We start from the raw sequence: 18809 nt of genomic DNA, 5'->3' as shown, positions 1-18809 counted from the left end.
GCAGCCTTTAAAATTAAAGGACACTCCTTTATACACATTTTAAGCAAGAAACTTATACTTGTGATATGTAATATAAACAGGTAAGCCAAGGTACGGGAATTGGAGAGATTCCCGTGGCGGGAATTTCACCACCTGTATTGTGCAGTTCCCGCACAGGAACCTCACCAATTCCCGTACTTCTGCCTTCCTCATATAAATCGTAAAAATACATTGATATACATGATGTATACTAGAGACGATGTCTTATACTTAAAAGCAAGGTTAACAAATTTGAGAGAAATTTCACAGCATCTCAAAACTTTACTAAGGCTGTACGTAGCAAGTAAATTTTATGGATGCCACCTGACGGGTAAAAAAAAGGCCTAGATTTTCAATATAGAGACCATAGACACTAAAAAGATTTGAAGTGGCAAAATGTATCACAGCCATCAAGTATTTCATTCTTGTATTATAAGTGCAAAAAGTGACGTATGGTAGCCTAGTATCATAACAATTACAGTCAAGGCTGTTACACTTATTGATGTCACTTCTATGGATCTTATCCATAAAATTTACTTGCTACAGCCTAAATTGTAAACCAGTCTTCGTGTGATACATGTACTATGATTGTAAATCATAAGAATACACCTGATATAGACACAAATCAAGTTTAATATTTTACAGCAAGATTTGACAGAAATCCCAGTTTTACTAAATTGTAAACCAGCAGCTGCTATGCCTTGATGGCGGAGGTCCTGGTATCTTCCCTGACGACTCCCGGCAGGGGCGTGTGCGACTCTTCCCGTAAGGCTTTCGCAGCGGCCTCGGAAACTTCCCTAGCTGCTGACCCATCCAGCTGACCCTACAGGACACAAAATGTTCACATTTAACATTGATAAGAGCCATGATGATGTTCTGTTAACTACAAAAAGTGCTATCTTTTGGCAAATGCAGCAAAATAATGCATGAGCAGGCTATATTTTACCATTGTACCATAGATAATTACATTATTGAGATTTTAACACCTCCTTTCCACTAGAAGCTGTGACCACTGAGAAACTGCTAAGCAAGCAAATCTTAAAGTTTGACAGATTGTTAAACAAATTTTATAAATAAAGAACAAATATTTTCATGTTTTGTGTGTTTTTGTTGTCTTTTAAATCATACTTTTACCTTGTGTATTATATTCCAAACATGAAATCATGATTTACATAGATCCAATTTTGGACGTTCAACTTTTGCTCAGCAATCACTCAGTCTAGTGAAAAAATGGCCTAAACAGTAGTAGAGTATCAAGCCCAACAGCATACCCATTACACCATTGCATCACAGCAAATAACAGGCGGATGGTAAAACACTCACAGTTTAACTCACAACTGTTAGAAAAACACAGCATTTCCAACCACCAGAGGAATTCATTTTCTTCAAATAAGAGTTTTTACCAAGTTTGACCAAGTGTCAATGAATGTCCATCACCGTCCTTGCATGCACTAACTGCACACGTTCTAACTACCTGATACTTCATCATTGTTTCACAGTGTTCCTCTCACTCAACAAGGTGGTAACAAGTAATTGTCCTTGAAGATATAGATGTCAGATATTATGCAGTTTTAGTACACGGTCAATACGTAACAGTTACAAGCCATAAAGTCGGTATGAATTTCTTTTAACAGAGACATACCGGTAAGAATGCTCTATCATGTTTTTCTGTGCCGTAATATTGTAAAATTTTCTGCTGTCACTGGTACATACCTTGCTGTATAATCATAAACCAACCTAGTATGTTACTAAAAAGCTAGTATTGCCTTTACAATAACGAAAACTAAAACTAAAAATGCTTTTACGGGTAATAACACATGAACTATGAACAGAACAAAAATAATGATAAAGGTTAAACTTATAATATCTTCTTACAATCAGGTGGTGCTAACTTTGTGTTAAACTTTCAGCATCTTTTCTAATAACAAAGCAATCTTTTATGCATTTACCCATCTTTTTGCATTGTGAGAAAATCTGCTTGTAAAGTCTCTTGAAATCTGTTGCCCATAAACAAAGAAATGTGACTAACTTATGACTAACCTTAAGTATCTTTAATGCATCTACCAATCTTTTTGCATTTATGAGAGTTATCACATCTAAAGATACAATAAAATATGTCTTTTGAAAAATATTTAAACATTACACACCACATAAAGAGTTTGTGGCATCGAGTCTTTTGAAACCTGTTGTCCTCAAACAAAGAAACATGAATTACTAATAGTAACTAACCTTAAGAAAGCCGGTGATTTCTTGGACTGCGTCGTTCATGCCATCCTGCAGTACCAGAATCCTCTTGCCAGTTTCCTGCCCGACTGCCTCCATCCGTGCCAGGCCCGCCTGGTTGTACGCTCCACGCAGGTCAAAGTACTGAACCAAGGCCAGGTGCAACCGGCTCTGCAAACCTGATAACTGTAGAATACAAACAGGAGAGAAGCAATTAGATACAGGCTAACCCCAACCCTAACCCTAAATCTCCATCCGTGCCAGTCCAGCCTGGTTGTACGCACCGCGCAGGTCAAAGTACTGTACAAGGCCAGGTGCAACCGGCTCTGCAAACCTGATAACTGTAGAATACAAACAGGAGAGAAGCAATCAGATACAGGCTAACCCCAAACCTAACCCTAAATCTCCATCCGTGCCAGTCCAGCCTAGTCGTATGCTCCATGCAGGTCAAAGTACTGTACAAGGCCAGGTGCAATCGGCTCTGCAAACCTGACAACTGTAGAACACAAACAGGAGAGAAGCAATTAGATACTGGCTAACCCCAACCCTAACCCTAAATCTCTATCCCTGCCAGCCCTGCCTAGTTGTATGCTCCGCACAGGTCTAAGTATTGAACCAGGGCCAGGTGCAACCCTTACAGCTGGAAATGAAGACCTTCGTAAGACTTCTTAACCACAGTAAAGAAAAGAAAACTGAAGTGGTATGGCCACATGGTCATCAGGACTAGCAAAAACTATCTTGCAAGGAACTATCCAGGGAAGAGTAATGCACCAGGGCCAGGTGCAGACCTGAAAGCTGGCAAATAGGAACCGGAAAGTAATAGTTGTTCAAAAACGTAATACAACAAGGTCACACACCAGGGGCCCAAAAGCAACCTTCACAGTGAAGTTGACCTTTGTCTTTCCAACACCTACCCACATACCAAATATCAAATTTTTTTTTACAATCCATTCAAAGGTTCTTAAGTAATGCTGACCACAAATAATCAGACACATAAACACACAGAGAGACACACACACCAAAAACAATACCGTCAGTTGCAGGATTTTTGTGGCATATGATAAATGGGCAGTTAATTTCATACATAGTTCAAATGGGAAGGATCTTAACTTATTGAAACTGACTTTTCAATGACTAGATTTGGTTTCTGATTTCCTTGTGTCTACTGATTTGTCTTTCACAATCTTGACTGTACCTCTTTCAGATCCTTGAGAGAGGATTCCATCTTAACTCTAGCGTCCATCTCTTGCAGCTGGGTATCCTTAACATTCAGCTTCTCATCCATCAGTCTACGATACTCCTCGGCTAGCTTCTTGTTGTACTGTAAGGCATCCTCCAGGTTTTCCTGTATACAGAAACAGTTGAGAAAGAAAATATAGGTATGGATTAGTCTAAGCAACCCGTGTTTACCTTGCATTCAGTAGGTTCTGAGTCTGATCCCTGGCCAAGTCATACCAAAGAGTTGGTAGTCGTGCTGCTTTCTCTGCTTAGCACTAAGCATTTGGGAAAGAGTATGGTACATGTAGTTAAATACACCACTACCAGTGGACTAGCCCCCTGCTGTAGTGATTGCATAAAGTTGTGTGGCCCAAGGACTAATTGAATCAAAGATGGACACTGCCGTATGTACCATCTGGTGGTGGAAGGACTTGAACTCTAAGCATGTGCTGTGTGGTAGGACTATCAATGAATGAATGAATGATTTATTGCACAACAATTGCATCAGTGACAATGTATGGCAAATTACAGACAACATAGGTAATAATCTAGTTCTATATAAGAATATTTCTACTTACTAAAAGACTATATCCAGTGTGATCTATGGCCATTGCAACATGGCAATCCCAGTTTGGATGTCACTCATAACATCCGGAAGTAATCTTCTTATCCTACCCAGTTGTAGAGATTGATTTTAGATAAATACATGGGTCATCTGAAAAAAAAAGCTGCTACAGTCCGTACCTGGTTCTGACTGAGCACACTTGACCGTTCGTCCATGTGTTTCTTGTGCTGACTGTCCAGATGGGCAAAACGCAGTGACCATAATCGTGTGACCGTGACCACAGTGACCACTATAGTCTGAATTCTGAAGTCAAACCACTTGTAGAACATACCTGGTTCTGACTGAGCACACTTGACCGTTCGTCCATGTGTTTCTTGTGCTGACCGTCCAGATGGGCCAAACGCAGTGACCATAATCATGCGGCCATAACCACAATCATGCAGTGACTGCTATAGTCTGAATTCTGAAGTCAAACCACTTGTAGACCCTACCTGGTTCTGACTGAGCACACTTGACCGCTCGTCCATGTGTTTCCTATGCTGACCGTCCAGTCCACTCCTCCTGGAGGTGACCTCATTCAGGGACGACCTCAGCATGTCCTCCGTCCTCTGCAGGTCCTGGATCTGGATGTTCAACTCCTCAAGCTCCTGCCTGAAAAATGGTGAAACAAAAACTCTTAGTTTGTGTCATGTACAATCTATATTCAGTCCTCAACACACACATCACTACCAGCAGACTACATGTAGCTCCATGCTGTAGAGACTGCCACAAAGTTGTGTGGCCCAAGGGATGCAAATCGGAGATGGGCGCTGCCATAGGCTCCACCAAGTGGTGCGGGAGGAATTTTTTTAACCTCAAGAAGTAGCCTGGTAGCATCCTGTGTTGTTACCACTGGCTCTCCCTTTTGAATCTTACTACTAACAGAGGATATTACCAAAAAGGACATCAAAGTGTGTGGCCCAACCAGTATGAACTCACTAGTCAGAACTGCCTATAAACTTGGTGTGAAGACTAGCTATAACTGCTACCCACCCTTGTCAGGGATCTCCACAGCAGCATAATGACGTACTGGATACTACTACTCAAACTACCCGTAGACATGTTTCTGAATGCATGCAGCTCATGGCTCCAAGGCAAACAGCAAGTCCCATTCTTATAATCTCCAAGCAGATCTATCGGTGGCAAGGCAAGGCAGCATCAAAAGGGAGTATCCCTAGCTGGTTGGCCCTTTTGATACTTCCTTACCACCAATACATCTGCTTGGAGATTGCCTTTTATACATATCAGAAAAGTAGCATCACATCCTGCACTTACTGGAGCTCTGCAATGGCGTTTTCTGTTGTGACAGTGATTTTGTTCATGATGACAAGAGATCGCTCCATCTCGTTTCTCTTCGTTTTCATCATTTCCAACTTTTTCTTCATCGTCTCTAGTTTCTGGCTCATCACTGCATGCTCATCCTGAGAAGGTCAAAATTACAAGTTAGAGACAAAATCACTAAATCTACATGTAATCTAAAATGAAGAAAAAACAACATTCTATTGTGACTGCAATGGGTAATGCTAGTGTTACAGTGAAAATGATCTATAACAAGTTTAGCTCACTAGAACTATTCTTCCATTGGTCGTGACAGAGAAGACAAACAATATGTACAGTATTTGCAGGTTCATTGTACCGAAAAAATTCCCCTACGTCTTTAGGGCAAGTGGAATGAACCAGCTAAGAGACCACAGCTTTTTTTATCGTCCGGCCCTAAGGACTGCAACCTTTTCCAGTAGCATGCCTGTCAGATGACCGACAACAGCCGGGACTCATACTCCAAACCTTTTGGTCTAGCTGCATTAACAATTATACATTGTATACTAACAGTAACATTAGAGTTTATAGAAAAGTCATCCTACCTTTAGTTTCTTCTCTACTGGCTGCAGCTCTCCCTTTCTCTTGGACCGTTCCTGATCCAGTTTTTGATGGCGCTGTGTGACCTCTGACAGCTGGGACTCCAGATCTACACGCACCTGTAGGGGGGAGGGGGTAGAATTGGCTGTAAGAATAGGCTGAGGCATGTGTATGATTGTATTGGTGCAATGACCAAGGGTGTAGAGTGTTTGCCTTGCATTCGGGAGGTCAGAGGTTCGAACCCTGGCCGGGTCATGCCACAGAATTGAAAAATGGTAAGAAAGAGTATTGGAGTTGAACACACTCCACAACCTAGATCCCTACTATATACATGTATAGTGGCCCTATGTTTTATATGTGACCCAAGGGTTATAGAAACTGCACCTAGATACCAAAATGTTTGGGAAGGATTCTAACTAGATACACTTAACATTAGCAACGTTGGAGCAACCAGGAGTACTATCATTAAATTTCCATGCAATGTTACTCAATGTTGTAAGATTGAAGTTGGGATGTAAGAAGCAACATTCACAGTGTGGTACCTTCATTACTCCTTAGACAGGCTACACCATTTCAAAACTATTTAACTTGCCAGAGCTTCATGCATGTAGGCACACACCCAAAAATAATTTCATCAGCAGCGAGAAGCAGTACTCCAGTCAGAAGCTCTGAAGAAGGTGTCTGACAGACACCAAAACGTCAGCAGGTGAGATTTACTAGTTGTGAAAAAAGAATCTCCAATATCCTATGTAGGTACACATTACACAGTACACACTCAGTGTATGTATCACATCTTTCTGCGACCTGATTTGACAGTCTATCTTCTAATCTTCCTGCCACTGGCACAAATAAAAGACAGCTTTTTCCAACACTCACCTTCCTAGTATCAGCGTGAGTTTTCCTCCTCTTGATGATGTCTTCCTCGACAATGGACACAGCATTCTCGATCTCATCAACCTTCTTCGTCACCTTATCCTGTTTCTTCTTTGCCTCCAACTGTAGTCTGTCGTGGTCTGAGGTATCAGACGTGATACGTGCCTTCAGGATTGTGCTCGTGTGCATTTCTTCTTTTACCTGCTTCTTTAGGGCATCTGCTGTCGTCTGTGTGGGGGAAAAGAGAGCAAAAGATTTTAAGTTCATACAGTTCTTTGGAGACATTGAATGCTTAAAAAGTAGATGAAACTTTGTAAATCTTCAGAGGATTTTCTGAAATAAGAGTCTAACAAGTGTGACACAATGTGATGTGATCTGGAATAAAACATGGTGTGGTAAGAATATTGTTAAACATAAGTGTGTTAATCTTCTCACCTTCTATAGTGCACAAAAGTCTAAATCATAATTATCTCCTGAGGGAAAATTGACTTTAAGTTGACGAACATCAAACAAAAGCCACCACGTGCCCATAACTCTCTGGTTATAGTTTGCCTTTACATAGTATCACGCAAAAACATGTGTACACATGAATTGTGCTTTTGACTTTCTTGAATGGAAGTGACAAAAACCTCTAACATGATCTACATTGTAAAGAGGGAAAAATGTGCTTTAAATGTTTAGAGTTTGTGTTGAGCAAATATTTATCATTGAAGTGCTGTGTGGTTGAAAAAAGTTCAGTTCATTCTCAGTGAGGTGACATCAGGTCACATCTCCACAAGTCCCTGTCGAGCATGACAGAACAAAGTGAAGAAAACTACTCAAGAAAAAACAGCTTAAAATTCCCATCTTTCAAACTGACATCATCATCATCATCATAGGGGTAGTAGAGATCTTCATCGTCATCTGGGACTGAGGTAAGATCTGTGCCAAAGAAATCTGCATGGAGGAGGTCCACTACAACCTGTGGTACAAAGTCAGGGCATAAAATAATACGTAAGGTTATGTGATAAACCTCATTTACTAAGGACTTGTCTGAAGAAAAGGGAATTCACCTTAACTCCTTCTGTCAGGGCACAAAATGTTATACTGGATGGATATGAGAAAAACTTCATGTGTAGAGGACCCGTCCAAAGAAAAAGGGAATTCACTTTGAGGCCCTCTTTCCACTAGACAGCTGAACGACCATACAGAGAGACTTGATTTAATGATTGGAATATGATGAAAGATGTAAAAGTATGATTGAAAAGAAAACAAAAAATTAAAGATTGGTCATTCAGCTATGAAATACGTTGTACGTTGAGTGGTTGGTCAAATCTTTGGTGACTCAGCAGTCGCTCAGTGGTCACAGCCTCGTAGTGGAGAGAAAGGGGCTGTAAAATATGCCAAAAAGAAATTGTGCATATTACAGAAAAGTTTGGAGTTGATCATAAGATTCTGGAGAAAATGCATGCTTAAGATTGAAATATGGGTGGAGAATTCAGCTGTTGAAACGCCCTGCAAAATCTGAAATTACAGTTACTGTAATTAGGGGATGACTTGTGTTGGACTCTAACTGAAGGTCCTCATAATACTAAGTCTTGTTCCAGAGTGAAAAGTGCTACATGTGTGTTATTTCTATGTCAAGGAAGTGCTTTAAATGAGATTGATAATAAATACAAGCCTCAAAAACATGACAGCCATGGAGTTCCTGCAAAAACTCCTGCTGTAGTGCCTGAATGGTCAGCTATGCACAATCATGGAAAAAATGTTAGAGTAAGTGTAAGATTTGAATGAGCAACATAACCTGACATGCTAGTTCATATACACATTTGGATAAATACTGAGGCTGCAGAACCCAGAACAACCACCCCTAAATTGAATCACAGAATAGGTTTTCTTTCACTTCATCACAATGATAAGTTAAACGTGCATGTGCATGTCCAGACACTAAAACTGACTAAATGTCCAAGAAGACAGTAACTTAGTGGTAACACCGTAACAATGTAATACCAGTTCTGAAGCTGCCTGTCTGTGCTTGAAAGGACATTCTTTTGGTAAATACAGAATGCATTACTCAAGTGTTTGCATCTTTCATATATGAGTTTCATTCAATGTGTAGTGTCTGTAAGATTAGCAATCACCTACTAGAAGGAACATGTACGAAGTGGATATATATTGTGGATCAATCATATTCTATAGGAAAACAGCTGTACTCAGCTTATATCTATAGATACACAAGTGACTGTGCTATACAGTAGGCTGTGGATAAGGAAATGTGGGAAAACAAAATTCTTTAACTAAGAGTGAGGAATGTAGAAGTCAGACAAATGTGCTGGTCAGATTGACGTGGAACCTTCTGTCCTGTGTTGTCCTGGGCCACCCCCTTCCTCAGCTGATCTGTGATGGCCTTTTCATACTGGTATGGAAGCATGGAACCAGGACAAGATGTTTTGTGTCAGTTAATGCAAACTAGACACATTTTAAACAGTCTAATCTAGATTTATAACCCTGCCAGGCCCAAATGTTGTGCACTTAAGAAATGCACTTTATACCTATATCCTCACTCTACTCAGGAGAAAATGAGAACCCTGTTTTGGTTAGGGATGTCCTCTTGGAAGTTGGATGGTACGTAAAGCCAGAAAGTCCTGTGTTTGAGGAGAGCCACACCTCAAGCATGTTAAAGGACCCACTAATTTTAACGAAAAGAGTAGGAGTCCTTCCTGGTGTGAGTGGATCAAACCTTACAGTCTGGTCTTATACCGCTTGTCTTACACTGCTTGTACTTACTGTTCAAAACTTGTGTGTTATGCCTAAAGACAGTTTACTGATTATGCAAAGCAAAACAAACAAATTTACCTTCAGCTGATCCTCTATGCTCTTGGCCTTCTCTTGCTCCTTGGCGACAGTGTCCTTAATGGCGTTGTTGATGGCCTGCACACTCTCAAACTCCTCCTGGATCACCGACATCTGCTCCTTCATCTTCTCCATCTCCTTATGAATCCGCCCCGTGGACTTTTCATCAACAATCTTCTGGCGCTCGCTGAAGGGAAATTGTGCAAACTTTATCTAAAGGCAAATCAATGTCTACAACTGGAGAAGACTAAGACATGTGCTACTTTGTCTTTTCCATCTTCTTATGAATCAGCCCCGTGGACTTCTCATCAATAATCTTCTGAAGGGAAATCACGTAAGCTTTGAATTTATAATTTCAGAAATGTCAAGCCTTAAAATCTGATAATTAAATTTTATAGTTTTCAGTCACTTCATTTTCATACTTACAACAGACTGTAATATTTCTTGTACTGTTCATACTTTTATTGATTGCACAGGTAGGATTCATGATTGATTGTACACCAGCTTGTCTAAATGTTTTCACTTGATTGTATTCCTCTTGTCCATTTTGTATTTTTAATGTATGTTGAACTATGTTCAATAAAATGTTTATATCTCATCTATGTTTTTGAGTAGAGGATGTCTTATAAGCATTTTGCTTTTTGCTCCATCAGAAGTGAGAATGTCTCTACTGTACTTGGTTGCAATGAACGAGTTCCACTTTATCATTATGATAATAGTTCTAGGAAAAAACAAATTTTTTGAACACCTGAATTCTGGGTTGATAACTGGTACTTAAAGGCATGACAATTTCTTGTTATATTCTGAGCTGGTATTAGATACTATGTTGTTGGTACGTCCACCAGTTCATTAGTCATTTTGTACATCATACATAGTCTGGACATTTTTCTATTATAACTCTCACCATTCGTTGAGTTTGTCCATCATCTCTTCAATGTCGACCTTGGCGTCCCTGTTCCTGACCTGCACCTCCCGGCAGTACTGCAGCTTCTGCTCCACGGCAATGTCCAGGTTTGAGTTCTCCTCTTCAAACTCTTCTTGCTGTCGGGAAATAGAAACAGAACAAACTACAACTGTACATTCTGTGTCGCTTGTGTGTTCTCAAATCTGCCATCAATATCACAGTAGGCCTTCTTAGGGGGTTATGGAGAGTAGAATTCCGCAAGAATAGGATGAACTTAAGAAAGGTTTGTGTTCTCCTCTTCAAACTCTTTTTTCTGTTGGGGTATAGCAAGAGGACAAAGTTGCTACTGTAGCTTGTGTGTTCTGATATCTGACATTAACATTCCATTAGGCTTAATCCTAAGGGGTTATGGAGAGTAAAATTTGGCAAAAATAGGATGAATATGAATAGGAGGAAGGTTAGTGTTCTCTTCTTGAAACTTTTGTTGCTGTTTGGGAATATGAACAGAAGTGAATGGCTTGTACCATGTGTGTTCTTAAATCTGACATCCTGTGATGTTACAGCGATGTTGGTCGAAAGACCCAGTACCAATAATCACATGCTCCTGTGGTGAACTCATTAACACTTTCGTCTGACAAACCTGATGAGACTTCTAAACAGGGCTTACCATTTTGTTCCTCTCCGTCCTGCACTTGTGACAGATCTCGTAGAGTCTGCTGTGTTCATACTCCTGCTCCTGGATCTTCTTCTGAAAATCCTTCACCTGGAATAACACATCTTAAACATTTAGTACTCTGCAACATTTTTAAAGAATTTAATATTGATCATTCTTGATACATGGTTCAATTGTATTTTTACATTAAGGCAATAAAAAAAATCAACTCATAACATTCTGACATTGGGTTTGAATCTAAAGGTTCTTCGTTTGAATCCCAAGCAGGCCCTAATGTGCTGCACTTTACACCTGTTTCCTCAGGTGAAAATGACAACCGAGATTTGGTTCAGGGCATCATCTTGGATGGGACATAAAACTGGAGGCTCCCTGTTTGAGGACAGTCACACCTTAACTATGTTGAAGAACTCACTACACTTATCAAAAAGAGTAGGGGTCCTTCCTGGTAGGAGCGAATCAAACCATACAGTCTAATGGACTTTCTGTGTTTGGAACCCTTAGCACATACCAATAAAGAAAAAGAAGAAGGACTTTGTTGAAGCCGTAGCTGTAATAAACTGACCTTTATCCCCTGCATGGCCTCCTGAGCGTGTGAGTTTTCCAGTTGCTCAGTCAGGACCTGGAAGTTGTGCTGACTGTCCTCGATCTTCTTCCTGGTGTCAAACACCTTCTGTGTGTAGGCTGTGTTCATGGCTTGCGCCCTGTTCATCTCAGCCCTGACAAACAAACATGAATAGAATCAGCACTGAATCAATAATCGTACATGTGATGTGGCTCTAAAAGGTCTTTAGAAATTGAACCAGAAATTGACAATGATATGCAGTCAAAACTGTTTACGAAGACCACTCAGACCAGCAATCTGTTCTACAGTATGTGGACAGGTGGTCCCTATAATTCTAAGTGCTAATGTGTCGATGGGGAAAGAAGTCTAAGGGACCAGCAAAAAGAGGTCACATTGGCCAGGTGGTCACTTGTAGAGGCTTGACTGTATGACAATAGTATTTACTTTGCTTTGATGCAATTTGTAGTGTAATTTCATCTTCTTAACCTTGAACAAACTGAAGTAGCCATTTGGCACCCCATTCTCTATTGGTTACAGAGTTAGGTAGCAAGGAGAAGGTTAATAGATGTATCGTGATGTTTACTTGCTTTGCAATCTATGCAGCCTTCACCAAAGCTCTGCACACATACTGTAAATGCAGAAATGTTTGCGGTGGTTTTAAGTTGTTTTTTCCCCTCCTACCCCCTTGTCTACTATTGTCTCAAACGCGAACTTAAAACCACCGCGAACACTGAATTTTGTCCCTACCCTGAAATTAAAACCAAACTTAAATGCATTTACAGTAGTTCCTACTTACAGCAGCTGTTTGAGTTGTTGTCTGACTTGGTTGAGCCCCTTCTCGATGGCCTGCCTCTCCATGTTGGCCTTGTCCAGCGAATCCTGAAACTTCTCCTCCGTCTTCCGGAGTCGCTCCATCGTCTGCTCCAGCTCTCCGTCCGTCTCGTGCTGTGCCTGCCGGATCCTCGCCATGGAGTCCATCTCAAGGTCAAGCTTCTCTTCAACCAACGGGCTAGAATTTAGGTGGGGAAAAGAGAACAATCATGTAATCTGTATCTTTGTTATATTTCATCTGAACAATACTCTCAGAGAAAATCCCGAAAATAATTTCATCAGGTTGGTAGAAAATAGGATATGGGAGATACAAACTTAGCCATATTTGGGACAGTGTTCTCACCGCAAAAGCGCCACCTACATCGGCTACTTATAGCGGTGAGAAGCAGTACTCCAGTCAGAAGCTCTGAAGAAGGTGTCTGATAGACATCGAAACGTTAGCAGGTGAGATCAACACCTGGTTGTGTATAAAGAATCTCCCATATCCCTCAGAGGAAATATTTGTGCATTCAAACTTTTGCTGTAGTCTTTTTTTCAGTGGTAGAGAAAAGTAGGTTTTCGCAGCAGTGTTTTAGACTCGAGGCTCAAACAATTATGTAGTACAGTAATAAATTAGTAATGCATTGAAAACGCTTATTTGCGGTGTCGTGGTAGATTTCGTGGTGGAGAGGTCATTGCAACAACAAAAATGAAACCATCGCAAAAGTTTCAACATTTACAGTACTTCGTAAAGAAATATTAGTCTACTGACATTAAGACAATGAAACCTTCATAGTGAATGTCCTTGGTGCTGAAGGGATTTCTATTTGGTAGGTTATGTTGCTTACCTACCCTACATGACTCCAAGTGGCAAGGTTTCCACGAAATACGCAAAAATAAAACCACTTTGAAAGTTTCAAGATTTACATACATGTATAGGAGAAAAAGCAAACAATAGTTGTCAAGATTGGGATATCACTAATGTTGGAACCACACAATGTATTGATGAGACACTGTACTAAAACAACCTTAGCTAATTGAACTATTGGCATAAAACTTTGTCTTGAATTAATCTTCTTTTTAAAGACTACTTCAAGACATCCTAAATTGTCTTAACCTCATTAACATATCTATTCAGAGTTTGGTATAAAACCTGGTGTTCTCAGTCCTATCGTTAGTCACTGACGAAAGACAGTGGATACTGTCTGAAACGTCTGACTGTTTCAAAATCTTATCCAGTTGCTTGAGTAATTATTTTTGGCGTATTGGTGAGACTGACCAGTGTTTCTGAGTGAAGCCGATGTCCTCCTTCACATTAGTGTTGAGTCGCTCGGCCACCTGGGCCTTGGTGAGCGTTCTCTGGTTCTGTCTCGTCTTGTAGTTGACATGCCAGTGGAGCTCACTGATGTCCATGGCACAGGCCTCGTGTTCTGTGAAAACATCAAAGTTATGAGTAATCATAAAGATTTTGTACGTTGGGAAAACGACAAATATAAGTTATGTGTATCATAAAGATTTTAAATGTTTTTTATGTATACTAAGTTAAGGTTTCATCAACAAGTGTGACATCAGCAACAGGTCAAAAGTCTATGTGGTCTTTGTTGACAGGTGGTCAATTTATACAGGATTCTTAATGCTTGTGTCATTGTGAAAAATTATCTAAGGACCATCAAAAAGTGGTCACATTGGCCAGGCAGTTCTGATGTAGAGGTGGTTACAAGTACAGGTTTCACTGTAACTACATGTACACAACATTCAGCACCAAGGACAGTGACTTTCAAAAACCTAATCAGGCCTCAAGAGCTGGTCGCTTAACTGTACAAATGTAGCCATGAAGATAGTGAGTATGATATTGATCCAGTCTAGCTCACTGATGAGCTATTCTTCCACTGGTCGTGACAGAGAAGAGGGACTCTATGTACAGTTTTTTACAGGTTCATTTTACCGAGGAAATCTACCTAGCTCTTTTTGACAAGTACAGTGAGCATTGGACACAGCTTTCCGTCCCGTCCTTAGGACTTTCCAATATGTTGGGTGAGGGACAATAGCCATGATTCAAACTCCCAACCTCTTGGTCCAGAGGCAAGGTCGCTAATCAGTGGACTATGCACGCTAGGTGTGTTTATAGCCTCTTACCTCTCTGCACAGACAGCGGTAGCTCCACCATTCTCCTGTGTGACAGCATATCTATCTTGGCCTGCAGTCTCTTTCCCTTCTGTTTCTCCTCCACCAGTTTGTTCTCCGTGTCGAGTCTGTCTGCCTCCAGTCTGCCCAGCAGGGCCATGACCTCGTCGATGACCTCTTCTGCGCCCAAATATGGGAGCTCTGGGACAGCTATTGGCTCCTCTGGCTCTTCCTCTTCTGTTGTGTCAAAGGTCAAAATCAGGGATGTATAAATGTGGTATTCTATGAATCCGAACAATGATCCAGAGGTTGGAATACGAATAACCTGGAATCTAATCTTGTTAGCTTTAGTTCGCTTCCGAAGGTCCCTACCCCACCATTTGGAAGCGGAGGCTAGCAAGACTAGATTCCAGGCTACTTCCTAGAATACAAAACTTTCTTTTGGATAGAACCTACTTACAAAGTTAAAATTCTGAAATCAACACAACATGAAACTTGTTGTCTTTCGATGATATTTTGTCCATTATTGATGAGTCTCTAAATTCGAAATCTTAGCTTGAAAGTTGAAGCAAAGTTGATCTGAAATGTCCAGCATAAAAATTGGACAAATTCTCGACTGTCCAACTCATTCCTTGACAAAGACTAGAGAGCAGTCAAAAAATTTGTCCAATTTTTGTGTTGGAAATTGCAGTTTAACTTTGCTTCAGAGTCTCTAAATTCAATATGGAAATCTACAGTCGATGACATTTTGTCCTACCTTCGTCCAACATGGATGCCCCGTAACCCCTGACCTCTAGCGTCCCTACAGTGGAGGTCTCGTTTGAGCTTGACGCTCCCAGCAGCCTCCTCTCCAGCGCTCTGATGGAGGATGAACTGGAGGAGGCAGAAGGGGGGGCGAACCGAAGCTGCTTCTTCGTCTGGGTCGTGCCACCTGGAAGGAGGGGATTGTTTGTTTATTTGTTTGTTTTGCATAACCGCTAAACTACCAGTTTTGTACAGTAAGTGAAACCTGTGTAAGATTGGACTGTGTTGTGCCACCTGAAACCGGTACGTAAAAAGGAAAAAAAATTGTTTCAAATGACCTAAACGATAATGAAATTATAACGTTTTCAGACTACTTCTTCTGTTGTTTGGTATCAATCTTCAACAATCTTGACTACATTTTTTCAAAACTCACAAGGCATCATGAAATCTATATACAGCACTCTTGATATCTTTTAAGTATCTTTTACATATTTTCAAGAATCTTGAGATCATTTCCAAGCAACTTGACATTGTTTCAAGAAGTATCTTTAGATATTTTAAACAATCTCAAGATTTTTTCAAAGCATCTCAAGATTGATTAAAACACCTCAAGATTAAGTCAAAACATCTCAAGGTTTACCACACAATCTCAAGATGTGTGAAATAAATTTCATGATTTTTCGATAATCAACCATGCATTAGTTCTATTGAATGATCTCGTACAGACAAAAACATCCTAACCTTTGGTAGCAAGGTTTACTACAAAATCTCAAGATGTATGGGATAAATCTCAAGATTTTTAGATTGTCATTTTATTGAATGATCATGTGCAGACAAAAACATCTTCATCCTAGTTAGAAAAGATATTTGTCTTACTTTTAGCAGGAGGAGAGGCGTCCATCCCGGAGGACAGGATGCCAGCGATGGGTGGGGGTTCCACAGTAATCCTTCCTGCCACTGAGTCTCCGTACTCACTCATGATCTCTATAGTCTTCTCCTGGAACCAACGCTCGATCTTGTCCTGAAAATACAAGCATGTCCATCAGTGTTTATCATTGTGATGAGGGCAGCAATTGAACATTCCTGAAGTTTCAATTTGGCTATGGCATGAACAGAGGTCAGAATTCATTTTTGGAGAATGAATACACTGGTGCACCTAAACTAAAAATTTCGGTGTGCAGAAAAAAATTCTGGTGCACAACAAAATTGAATAAAGTAGAATGTCAGCAAAACTGAATTACAAAGTTACAGTCTCCCTTTGCTCTTGAATCTGAAATTCTTTAGCTAATTCAAAATTCTAAACAAATGATACAATTATGATTTTATCTTTTTTAAAACTTTAATGCTTAGGAACAGTATTAAATGTTAACTGTTAAGAATATTCTTTATACTACTACTAATGTAACTTTACATATGTCAAACTCTACACGAATATGTAGATGCGCCCAGTCAAAAATTTGGTGCACAGCTCCAATTTTGGTTGGACAAAATTGCATATGCACCCATGGCCAGTATTTTCGAGCCCTGGAGACTAACATCAGCTTAACCAAACTACAGCTACATGTATATCTATTAACCTTCAGCTTGCTAAGGTAGCCATTTGGCACCAAATTTGTATTGGTTATGGGGTAAGGCAGCAGTGACAGGGTTAAAAACATGCTGTTCTTGCTGGTGATTGTGAATGTTGTGCCTACCTGTAGCTGGTGCAGATGTGAGGTGGCCTTGTTGATACATGGAGACACGGCGTTGGTCAGGGCACAGCTTCTCCTCCTGAAGGGCTTCACAAAACCGTACGGCCAGTCTTGAGGGAAGGTGTCTAGCGGAGCAACTGAGTCTGAAAAAACAAAAACATCCTTAGGACTCAGTAGAAATATACTGTAAATGCAGAAATGTTCGCAATGGTTTTTGCGATAAGCTCTTTGCCGTGAACTTAAAACCACCACGAAATTTTGTGCCCTCCTACTCCCTTGTCTACTGTTGTCTCAAACGCAAAATTTAAACCACCGCAAACTCTCCATTTTCTCCCTATCCCAAAATCAAAACCACGCAAACTTAAATACATTTACAGTAGAAGACAGTTGAAGGGCTACAGGGAACAATTGAATGTTTCCCACTACCAGCAGCTAAGTCAATTTTTCTGAAGTGAATGAAAACGAAAAGGAAAAAAAACAACTAATACATGACCTTAGAAATGATGCAGTGATTTTAGTCTTTGTATGACAACATTTACACTTAAAAAACTCTTCTTAACACATGTTTTAAGAGAATACTCTTCTTTTCTTTCCCTCTTTTAGTCAGTCAACATACTTAATTAGCCCTTTTAGTCATTAATATGCAATGAAGATCATTGTTATTATCATTTTAAAGGTCACAAGATATGTGTATATACATATACCTGTATCTCCACATATTGTAATCTTTAAGAAACACATGTAGCCAGTAAGTACCTGCCAACTCTTCTTCATATTCATTTTCCTCCTCCTGTACTTGCCCACCTGGTTCATCCCCCCTACCTGTAATGAAGAGATGTTAATTTTATAAGAATGTAGTACATGTGTACTTAAAAAAAGCAATCATGTCATGATACTTATACATTTATAATCTGAATCTGTACTAGTATCTGTATAGCCAGTATAACACAAGAGCTTCACAGGTACGCAGCAGCTAGGTATATTACAACAACCTGTCACACATCTAGCTGTAACTGTAAGCGTCGTTTAAAGCTATCTTGTGGGGATGTCCCTACACGGCTACAGTAACTTGGTGGTTGCATGAACAACATGTAACAAAACCATACAAACAGGCATATAGACCCCCATCGTTGAATTTGAATTTTTTTCCTACTACATGTATTTCTTTGTGAAGTAGTTAAAGACATTGAAGCAAACAATTAATTTGAACTGAGGCAATTGTTTCAAATGTTGTCTTGTTGACCTAGTTGTTGACCTAGTTGCTGACCTGACATGTAAACATTAAGATGCTACAGCATCAGCAAAGGTATCTTCTTCATCTAACATTGTGTCGATTTAAGATCAATCTGTTCAACTTACCTCCGTCACCCTGGATCTTCTCAAGAGCGAATTTCAGCAGCTTTTCTTCGTAAAATCCTGACTTTTCCCCATCATGATCGTGATCACTTGCAGAGGATGGGAGAGGATGGGCCACTGCTCCCTCAAACCCGGGCAAGCTCCTCTCCAAATTAGGGTCTGGCATGGCTACTCCTTAGTCTCTCTTGAACCCAAAGTCCTTACAATGAGGTTAAAATCATTCTAAGCCTCCTGTATGCCGCGATTTTAGTATTTTAAGGCGAAAAATGTGGATGATAAATAATATCAGCCTCCAGCCGCCATATTGTTTTCCGATGTAG

At 40.2% G+C, this 18809-nt stretch overlaps 1 protein-coding gene across 1 annotated transcript; it reads right to left on the bottom strand.

The window, feature by feature from the left end:
- Positions 1 to 421: 421 nt before the first annotated feature.
- LOC136427232 (coiled-coil domain-containing protein 178-like) lies at positions 422 to 18800 on the bottom strand. Its single transcript, XM_066416017.1, has 19 exons — positions 18493 to 18800; positions 17890 to 17955; positions 17137 to 17276; positions 16319 to 16463; positions 15456 to 15629; positions 14711 to 14935; positions 13854 to 14004; positions 12561 to 12773; positions 11765 to 11918; positions 11197 to 11292; positions 10530 to 10666; positions 9629 to 9812; positions 6797 to 7021; positions 5926 to 6039; positions 5339 to 5484; positions 4516 to 4675; positions 3437 to 3586; positions 2248 to 2427; positions 422 to 841 (listed from the first exon to the last, which is right to left on the bottom strand). The coding sequence occupies exons 1-19, from the start codon at positions 18653 to 18655 to the stop codon at positions 713 to 715; spliced, it is 2952 nt and encodes a 983-aa protein (XP_066272114.1). The 5' UTR covers positions 18656 to 18800; the 3' UTR covers positions 422 to 712.
- Between the last annotated feature and the right edge of the window lie 9 nt (positions 18801 to 18809).

This window comes from Branchiostoma lanceolatum, chromosome 2 (assembly GCF_035083965.1).
Source record: "Branchiostoma lanceolatum isolate klBraLanc5 chromosome 2, klBraLanc5.hap2, whole genome shotgun sequence".
Classification (NCBI taxonomy): Eukaryota; Metazoa; Chordata; class Leptocardii; order Amphioxiformes; family Branchiostomatidae; genus Branchiostoma; species Branchiostoma lanceolatum.
Note: the sequence above shows the minus strand (reverse complement) of the source record. Positions and strands in the feature narration are given on the sequence as shown.